The 10,790-nt window shown below is 33.9% G+C and overlaps 1 protein-coding gene and 1 pseudogene across 2 annotated transcripts; both read left to right on the top strand.

Annotated features, from left to right (window-relative positions):
• The first annotated feature begins 3,280 nt into the window (after positions 1-3,280).
• Positions 3,281-5,820, top strand: LOC106776717 (putative pentatricopeptide repeat-containing protein At3g05240). 2 transcript variants are annotated; one of them, XM_014664193.2, is made up of 2 exons: positions 3,281-5,535; positions 5,710-5,820. In XM_014664193.2, exon 1 carries the CDS (start codon positions 3,368-3,370, stop codon positions 5,336-5,338), a length of 1,971 nt encoding a protein of 656 aa, XP_014519679.1. In that variant the 5' UTR covers positions 3,281-3,367; the 3' UTR covers positions 5,339-5,535; positions 5,710-5,820. The 2 variants fall into 2 exon arrangements, with proteins under 2 accessions (XP_014519679.1, XP_022631593.1); XM_022775872.1 differs by having other exon boundaries at positions 3,281-5,481; positions 5,710-5,819.
• Positions 5,776-9,130, top strand: LOC106776716 (annotated as a pseudogene).
• The last annotated feature ends 1,660 nt before the right edge of the window (positions 9,131-10,790 follow it).

The following is a 10,790-nucleotide window of genomic DNA, read 5'->3' as shown; positions in this document are numbered from 1 at the left end:
TGAGTTCTGTAATCGATTACAGGACCCTGTAATCGTTTACACGAACAATAATAGGAATTTGGACATCCTGTTCAACTGAAGGCGCCACCAGTTTCAACGTGGAGGACCACTCTGGACCACTAATTTATATGAGTGTTCATTGACTGATTAATTGTTCCTTCAATTTTACTTGGTTGTATAAATATTAAAACTAAAACGACAAACATTCATTAGTGCCTTTGTAGTTGGGTGTATGACTGTGAAATATAATACGCATAAGTTTAATATGAACGTGTAATATAACACTCATACATTCAAACAAGAATTAGAAATAAACTTCGAAATTGCGATATTGAAATTAAGTAATGAAAACATTACAATATTCAGCTTGAAGTTCCAAATGGAAGAAAATACATATAAAGACAAAATTCAAACTAGGAAGTGAAATGATAAAATGGGTTCTGAATGTTTCCAACTTGTGGAAGTCGGTTCTCAATATTGCCAAGTCTTGCTTCTACGTTGTCCAATCTTGTACCAACATACGTCTTCAGTTGCTCAATGCGTTCTATAACATCATCAAGTGTTGTAGAAGAAGTCGGTTGATCATGATGCTGCACTTGTGTGCGTTCTCTCTGTTGGTTGTCTGCGTCCTCTTTGTGTACCCACATTCCATCTACATTTTGGACATAACCAAAGGATGTTATTTTGTCATATCCCACTAATTGTTTGTCCATTATATCTGTAATTGGATCATCACTTATGTCCACATCCTCAAGTAGGTACACACACCACCTAAAAGGTGTCATAGCAATTCGTTGAACATGATCTTTTCTCAACAAACGATTCATTCCAATAATATAAGATGAATCCAAAGAAGTACGAACCCTCCACTACAAGACTTAAAGAAAACATTGTTAATATTAACAACAAATTATCCAACTAAATAAAAGTAAGAAACTTTATCTTACCTTTGGGATTTCGGAAGCCATTCCAACTGAACACAAAATCAAAACACCAAAGAGGCCAAATATCAATAGTGAGAAGCGAAATGAGAAGCGAGATGATACACAAAAACCCCTAAACAAAAACCCCTAAACAAAAACCCCTTAGGGTTTACAAAAATAAAATTAACCCCTAAACAACAACATTATAATGAGAAGCGAAATGATACACAAAAACCCAAAACACCAAAACGCGAGAATGCCAGCAAATGACCAAACAAAGACGAAGCCCAACCAAACCAAAAACGACATACCCACACTACGAGCTTACCTTCTCAATGATCGCCTTCCCCTGCTTGAGATAAAACCAAAGTAACGCAACAATGGAGATGGTGGCAAACGAAAGACGAAGGGACCTGTTGGAGAGAAAACGAAACTGTTCACAGCAAAAGTGAAAGACGAAAACGAAACCGCCAAATCCAAATTCATATTCAATATTTCATTATACCACTTCTACCCCCGTCAGTTTATTACAAAAGCTTTTTCAATTTAAAATAAATAACTCAATAGAAATTTGACACCTAGACGGTGTCAAATTTGTGTCAAATGTGGGTGTTAAACAAATATTTTCCTAATAATTATGGGGTGCAGTGAGTAAAAGACCAACACGTATTACCATTCATAAACAATTTGCTGAAAATTGCAGAAAAATCTGGATCACTGTTAATTTTGGGCGCAATCCTAATATTTTAAATGCTCTGTAATTAAGTCCCACACTATACCATTTTTTCAATGTGGTTCTATGTGTATTTACGATGGTCTACAATATTGTATGAGAAATAATATTTTGATATACAATTTTTTTACATTTATTTAATATTATTATTTTTTATTTTAAAAAAATATAAATATTTTTTTATAATAATTACATTTTTATAATATTTGTTGAATAAATGTAAATCTATGTTATCTTATCATTATATTTAAAGGTTATATTTAAAAGAACGGTAAGTAGTGGTTTGTCTTTTAAAATGTGAATGTCATAAAAAGGCTTATGTTGGTGGTAAACTTATAGTTAGTGATGGCAAAAAAAATTGAAGACATAGGTATCTGTGGATAAAATCTGTGGTGGGTAATTACTATCCTTATTTGTGGGTAATGGACAGTAAATATTTTAATATCTGTTTCTAAATTGGTTAGATACAGATAGTATATTACTTGACTCGTAGGTATCCGTTACCCGCAAAAAATAAAATAAAAAAAATAATTTCTATATATTTTAATTAAAAATAAAATAAAATTATATTTTATTAAGTTAAATTTAATTAAAAATAAATTTTAATTTATATTTAATTTAATTTAATTTATATCATTATATATATATATATATATATATATATAAATATATATTGTAATTTTATTTAAATTTTATTTTAAAATTTATAAAATATATTTTTTTTATTTTTTGCGGGTATCTGCGAGTACGTGCAGATTTTAAAATATCCGCGAATATTTTCTATACAGGTATTCGATAGGTAGCGAGTTGAGTAGCGAATAGAATTTTATCTAGCAAGTTGAATTGTGAATAGACACTATCTATGCTCCATCCGTTGCTATCCTTAGTTATAACATACTTTAGTTATAACATACTTGAGTGATTTTCTTCCAAACATGGTAAATGATGATCACTTTTTTGTAGTTTCATGAATTGAAGTTTATTTACACTGATCACATGCAAAAATTTTAGAATTAATAAGATATTGTCTGCTTTAGCTAAATCTGAATTTATACCATGACACACTTTTACATTCATTTGACACATAATACAAGGGTGAAATGGTTCAAAAAGTGTAAAGTTTGTAATTTTTCAAGAAAGAAGAGAGTAAAAAAGTAAGAAAAGATAATGTCAAATAAATGTAAAAAAATTTAGGTGTGTCAAAAAGTCATTTATCTTTTTAGTACTACTTAAAAAAACCTCTTATCTATATAAACTCATAACTATATCCATGTCTTGTGTGTTTTATCTCATCTAAGACTTTGTTTGTAGCGGAGATATTATTAAAGGAAAAAGTTTTTTTAACAAATATTTTTTAACAACTTTTTTACAACGTTTACATGGTAGTTTATGATTGGCCAAATTCAGATATTTTTTTAAACATAAATTCAAACAGATCAATAAAATAATGACAGCGTGTATTATTGTCATAAAAATGATGATATTTTAACAACTTTTTTTACAATGGAACACCTGACATCACTTTATTGATCTATTTGAATTTATCTTTAAAGAAATATTTAAAACGAACCTATAACAAACTCCTACGTATATATTGTGAAAAAACCGTTAAAAAAGTGTTACTAAAAATTTTTACTCATATAAAAACTAGAATGTTCCCATTACAGTTCGTGTTCGTTCTCCTTCACAAAGTTTTCAAGTCTGAGTCCCAATGCTGGTTAAAGCGTGGTGTCAGTGTTGGATCAAAAAGCCTCAGCTTCTCTCCTTGCTCAGACCCATAACAACTGTTCCACACACGTTTCTTCCTACTGATTATGTCTACCTAAAGAACAGCGAACTCCACGCTCTCATAAAACGCAGGGATCTCAACGCTGCACTTTCACTGTTCTACAACATGCCATTGCATGACACTGTCACCTACAACTTGATGATTTCCGGGTTCCGCGAGCAACCGGAACGCGCTCTTCGTTTCTACGCTGAAATGGGTTCGCTTGGAATAGGAGAAAGCTCGACCACACTCTCCTCTGTTGTAGCGGTTTGCACCAAGGCCGCTTTTTTCAGAGAGGGTGTTCAGGTGCATTGTAGGGTGGTCAAGCTCGGATTTTCATGCAACGTGTTCGTTGGTGGTGCACTTGTTGGGTTTTACATGCGTATGGGGCTAAGTGGGGTGGCACTGGAATTGTTTGATGAGTTGCCGGAACGAAATTTAGCTGTCTGGAATGTGATGCTGCGTGGGTTGTGTGAGCTGGTTCGTGTGAAACTGGAAGACTTGTTGGGGTTTTACTCTCGGATGCGTTTTGAAGGTGTGGAGCCAAATGGCGTTACGTTTTGTTATTTGCTTTGGGAATGTGGTAATCAGAGACGGTTGCATGAAGGAAAGACGATTCATGGGTGCGTTTGGAAGGTGGGTTTGGTGGAACCGAACGTTTTTGTTGCCAATGCTTTGGTGGATTTTTACTCTGCGTGTGGATGTTTGGTTGGTTCAAGGAAGTGTTTTGAAGCCATAGAAAATGAGAATGTTATTTCGTGGAACTCGTTGGTTTATGTTTATGCTGAAAACAGTTTGTTGTGTGAGGCTTTTGAGGTGTTTAGTATCATGCAGTTGTGGGGGCAAAGGCCATCAATTCGTTCATTGGTGGGTTTTTTGAATTTATGCAGTAGAAGTGGAGAGCTTTGTTTTGGGAAGCAGGTACATTGTCTTGTAATGAAGATGGGTTTTGATGAAGGGAGTGTGCATGTTCAGTCTGCTTTGATTGATATGTATGGAAAGTGCAGAGACATTGAGGGTTCTATGGCTGTATTTGAATGCCTTCCGAAGAGAACTTTGGAGTGTTTCAACTCATTGATGACCTCTTTGTCTCATTCTGAAGCCGTTGAGGACATGGTTGAATTGCTTCGTTTAATGGCCGATGAGGGTCTTGTGCCGGATGAAGTAACCATATCAACCACACTGAAGGCATTGTCAGTGTCTGCTTTATCAAGTTTTACGGGTTCCCAGTCATTGCATTGTTATGCATTAAAATCTGGACTTGGAGAAGATGCTGCAGTTGCCTGTTCCCTCATGGATGCATATTCAAGATGCGGGCATGTGGATCTTTCTCATCGAGTTTTCGAGAGTCTTCCTTCTCCAAGTGCTATTTGCTTCACATCCATGATCAATGCGTATGCTCGAAATGGAATGGGAAAGGAAGGAATTGCAGTGCTTCAGGCTATGATTGAGAGGGGACTAAAGCCAGATAAAGTTACCTTCTTATGTGCTCTAAGTGGTTGTAACCATACAGGACTAGTTGAGGAAGGAAGGGTAGTTTTTGAGTCGATGAAATCTCTTCATGGGGTCGATCCAGATCGCCGCCATTTTTCTTGCATGGTCGATCTTTTATGCCGCGCAGGACTTCTCTATGAAGCTGAAGAGTTGCTTCTACAGGCACCAGGAAAAAGAGACTGCTTTATGTGGAGCTCTTTGCTTAGAAGTTGCAGGGTCCACAAGAATGAAGAGGTTGGAACAAGAGCAGCACAAGTCTTACTTGAGCTAGATCCGGATGACCCTGCAGTGTGGTTGCAGGTTTCTAATTTTTATGCTGAAATAGGAAAATTTGAGGAAGCAAGGCAAATCAGAGAAGTTGCTCTAGCAAGGAAGATGTCTAGGGAGATTGGTCATAGTTTAATTGAGATAAGGCAGTGACGGGAAAATAGCGTTCCTGAATTGATGAAGCTTTTGGCACATTATTCACACACGATAAGACAATCATGTCAATTTGCTGAGCTGATGGAGATGTTTCCTGGGATAGTAAGGTCTTGTCTATTTGGGCAATCCTACAATCTAAGGTAAAGGTTTCCTTTGGGAGGAGTTCTTGGTGTGAGCATGCCAAATAAATGAAGGTCGGCATTTGCATTCCCATGTTTAGTGTAACTAACTGGCAGCTTACAAAAATAGAAAAATATTTTCCCTCTTTCGTGTACCGTATGTTATTATGCCTTTATACTAGAGCAATTTGAGACAGTAGCATATGCAAAATAGAATCTTAGATTATATATCATTCCCTTCTCTTTCAGGGCGGCAAAGTGGGATAGTGCAACGGTGAATATTACTTGTGACTTTTGTAATTGGTTGATGAGTAAAGAAAAATACTACAAAAATATTTTTCCTTGTACTTTAAGTGTGGGCATGTAGAAATTGTTGCACGTTCTGACATAGAAGAACTTAAAAGCTTGGAGTCCTTTGACATAGAAGAAGAAACTGAGGTAGAAGAACTTTCTGACATCCCTTCATGGAGAAGCGAGCATGGTGGTAAAGTTCTTGTTAATATTGATAGCTTTGGTGCTGCTGGTGATGGAAAATCTGATGATACTGAGGTAACTTCCTTCATTATAGTTGTTGAAATATTTATTATATACCAGGTCTTGCAAATGCATAACACTATTTTTTACTCTTCTGTTTTGCTCAAGAAGCACTTTCATTCATTTGACAACGTTGAACAGAGACAAATTCTTTTGCTGAGCTAATCAATCAGGTCAGGCATTATCGCAGACCAGATCATTCTGTAATTATGTTTTGTCCATTGCTTTTCATGATTATCAGGCTTTGCAAAAAGCATGGGGAGTTGCATGCTCTACACCAAAATCTGTTTTTTTAATTCCTCAAGGTCGCCGTTACCTAGTCAAAGCAACAAAATTCAAAGGGCCTTGTGCAGACAAGCTCATCATCCAGGTAATCAAACACAAATATATAGATTTAACAATTGTCCTGTGATTATTGACGTAGTATCTGCATTTCTAGATTGATGGTACATTGGTTGCCCCTGATGTGCCTAAGAACTGGGATCCAAAACTTCCACGGGTTTGGCTTGATTTTTCCAAATTGGATAAAGCTGTTTTCCAAGGTTCTGGAGTCATTGATGGCTCAGGAAGTAAATGGTGGGCAGCATCTTGCAAAAAGAACAAGTCAAATGTAACTTTTTGCAAAAAGTGGTCTTGTTTATTTTACAAGTTTATGAAACCTTAATGATAACTTTCTGATTTTCCTCCTATGTTTTGCCACAGCCTTGCAAAGGTGCACCAACAGTAAGAACCGCTTTCTTAACCTTGCTTGTAATCTATTTTCAAAGAGAAGGTTTTGCAAGATGTGAAATCAAGTTCATCAAATAATAAAGTATTTTAACATTGAGGGGATCATTGCAGGCACTTACAATTGATACAAGTACATCCATAAAGGTAAAAGGACTGACAATCCAGAATTAATGGAGTTAAAGGTGTCAGCACCTGGAGACAGTCCAAACACTGATGGAATTCATATTAGTGAATCAACAAATTTCATATTCCAAGACAGTAAAATTGGAACAGGTTCTGAACTCGGTGTTCTTCCTCATCTTAAAGTTCCATTTTGCTGAACAATAGAAACAGTAGTGTGGTTTACCCTTAACAGACTTTGTAACAAAGAAACACAGTAGCTAACTTGGAAAAGGAATTTTAAACACACACAAAAAGAATAAAGAAAAATGAAAAATGAACTTTACTCTTGTGCTTAGATTTCTGCCATTTATATACAAATTAAAAATGAAGGATACTGACCAGTTATGTTTTTGCGCTTTCATCATAATCGCACGCACTATATTCAGGGGATGATTCCTTATCAATTGTCAATGCTAGCTCTAATATCAAAATGAAGAGAATTTACTGTGGACCAGGACATGGAATCAGGTATCATCTATTCTTCATGCCCCCATTTAATTTAAAATTACACGGCACACTTTCTTTGCCACATTAGAGTTTATATAGCATACCTTCATCCACAAAATTGTCATAACCTTTTAATGTACAAATGAACTTTTTCTATCGTTTCAATTTTCCCTTGTCTCTTGAACAAGCGTGAGTTACATGAAACATACATGATGATTTCATTATTTCAATCAGTTACTTTAAATATTTTTCCTTTTCTTTCTTTGATCAAATCAAAGTGTCTGGAACACTTTAATGAGTAAGGTAGTTCATACCTTTTTCTAACTCTTGTTTTGTTATTCAGCATTGGAAGTCTTGGGAAAGGCAACTCAACTGGCATCGTCACGAAAGTGATTTTGGATACAGCAGTTCTTAGGGAGACTACCAATGGTCTCGGGATTAAGATAAGACTTGGCAGGTAAGTAGTATTCTTAGGTATTTAGATGTCAAAATGAATTTAATTCATGAGCTAATCTAGCTTATCAGATCTTGAGGTGAAAAAAAATTAATTTCTGTAAATGTAGGTCTAACTGTATGTACCTCTCTTCGTTCCGACAGAGTGCCAAAAGAAAAACGGCAAAGCCACCTAACTGCTTTCGGAATAAAACGAGTCAAGGGAAAACAATTGATAATTTTATCATGTGACCTTAATATCTGGTAACTGGAAAGAGATTCTGAAAAGGAAAGTTTCCGTGTATGACACATGACCTACAAAACAATTCATATTTTTTTAGTATAAGCATTAGATGCATGCAAATATATGCAGTAGGAAAAATCCCCTTGCATTTTGAAATTGTGGAAAATACTATATTGGGGAATGGCTCACTGATGTTTTTCTTTATTTTGCTCCCACATAGGGAGGTTGTGGATATGTTCGAGGGGTGCGTTTTCAGAATGTGAGAGTTGGAAAATGTGTCCAACCCCATTCTCATAGACCAATTTTACTGTGATTCACCATCCATTTGTCCGAACCAGGTACAGCCTACCAGTTTTCTCTTTCAAAGCTTTTAATTTATATGCCAAAATTACACAATTAAATTTCATAGATTAGACTAATTGTATCATTATGAAATGATAAGTTACAGTTATTTTATCTCTTCTAACAATGATCTTATTATGTTATGAGTTCCCTGCAATTGCTTCAGAAATAAATGTTCTTCTTGATGAGTTACTTAGAACAACACTAGGCACAGTGGTGGGAGGATCATGCTTTGGATTACCCTTTTCGACTATGACATTCAGTTCCACTACAACACTGCAACAGCAAGATAAAATGGATGAGAAACTTCAAAAAGTCTACAAAGACACCACAAAGATAAGTAACATTAATTTCATCGTGCATGCAAACAGAAAATGGAAAATAAAAAGCATGGATTGTGTATATAGGAAAGTAATCAATCACCTCTAGCACATTGTTAGAAAAGAATGTAGTATTAGCTAATGTAATCAGAACTGAAGCAGAAGTTTGACATGATTATTGTTGTTCAGAAAGGTGGGATGGGAAAGAATGAGTGTAAACTAAGGTGATGATGACTTTTTGAAGGCAATAAAATGTAGATTCCGAAAGAACAAAATAAAATAGGTGTGGCACTCACTGTTTATAAGTAAAATTTAGAGTGCACAAGATGCTTTGCTTTATTCTTTTATGTGAGTGCAGAAGGAATTTGATGACTATATAAGAAGAGAAAGGTTAATAGAACAGACAAAAACAATATACGCTATTCACAGCATTTCCTACTTTTTCTTAATGCTAAATTCAGTTTGAATGACAGTATAATTTTTAATTAAAACTTCCTATGTTGTTATTTATAAGTCTATTACAGCTAAATAGTATTTTCTGGCCATTATTTCACTGTGTATAAAATATCCTTTCTACTACACTTTTCTTAATGAATTTCTCAAAATATTTTCATTTAATAACAATTTAATTTTATTCACTCATTAATAGTTTTTTTTTTCTTCATGAGTGTCCATTTCGTCCATAAAATAATATTTTTTAAATATTAAAAAAATAAATTTATGAAATATTTATTTATAAAAAATTTGATTAGATTATTCCGTCTGTTTCATATTGATTTGTTAATTTATTGGATTTTTATAAATAAAAAATAAATAATTAACCTTATATGGAATTAACTGGATAAATTTGATCTGATGCATTTTTTATATGAATGAGTTTACTTATAAATAAAATTGATAAATAAGTTCAATAAAATGAGTGATATAAAAATTAGTATGTAAATTCACAATTTTCAATATATAAAAATTAGTATGACTAAAAGAAATATTATATTTCATTTTGAACTACGTTTGTAAATAGCGTTCACAATTTCTTTATATACTACATTTTTGTAAATGAATTATAACGTGTTTAGTTGCATAAAACAGTAAATAAGGTTTCAATATCTATGCAATTTCTTATCTAAATTTTAATTGTTTACGAAATAATTCATATTCAGGTACAAAATCAAATGACATGTTTCTTCTTACCAAAATAAAAAAATTTCGTTAGCTAAGAGGTTACTCAAATATTTAACATAATAAAAGTTTAAATAATTAATAAAAGTTCATTTATACTCTCACATATTTGAAATGAGTAGAGACACTATTTTACAATGTTTTAATGCACTATGCCCTTAACTTGAAGGCTATGCTATCCTAAGGTGCTGTTAGATGAAAGGATCTTATCAACGTCCAATGAGAAATCATAGCATAGATCAAATTGTCGAATCGGAAAAATTGAAGTGTTATCATATACCTTTGTATCAACTAAATTCACGAGTTGGAGATAAGCGGACTCGAACCGCTGACATCCACCATAGGGTAAACCACTATGTCTCAGGCCCCGACTGATTCTGTCATAGAGGCCAACGGTAGACAATAACTCCCCCCAAACACAGCTCACAACTTTCATCGTACTGTGCTCTCCAAAGAGCAACTCTTCTCAAAATATCAAAAGATGTTGAGTTGAAATCCCATTCTAACTAAGGATTCTTGTGGTTCCGGAAGATCCAGCTAGAGGAGAACTGGTACTGGTTTTTAAGAATAAGTGATTGTCCTTCTCCGACCCTTACTGTCCAACCTGAGAGAGGATAGCTAATGCGTTCCGCTGGGTTTTCTTTTATAAGAAAAAGCGTTTTAATTTTTTAACGAGTCTTCTTGAAGTATGGCCTAACAACAAAATGAAAATGTATAATATATTAAAAAAAGAACCTTTTAATCAACAGAATTTTAGAAGTGATTTGAATTAGATGAATTACACCACAATATATCGTTTTAATAAAATTAATACAAATGAACTACTCTGAATTAATATTTAATCACTTAAATTATCTACATCATTCAAATGATAATCAATAAATGTATTATTTTAAAATATATATTCAATTTCATAAATTATTCAATTCAGTTTTTTAAAA

Source organism: Vigna radiata, chromosome 11, assembly GCF_000741045.1.
Source record: "Vigna radiata var. radiata cultivar VC1973A chromosome 11, Vradiata_ver6, whole genome shotgun sequence".
In the NCBI taxonomy this organism is placed as follows: Eukaryota; Viridiplantae; Streptophyta; class Magnoliopsida; order Fabales; family Fabaceae; genus Vigna; species Vigna radiata.
Note: the sequence above shows the minus strand (reverse complement) of the source record. Positions and strands in the feature narration are given on the sequence as shown.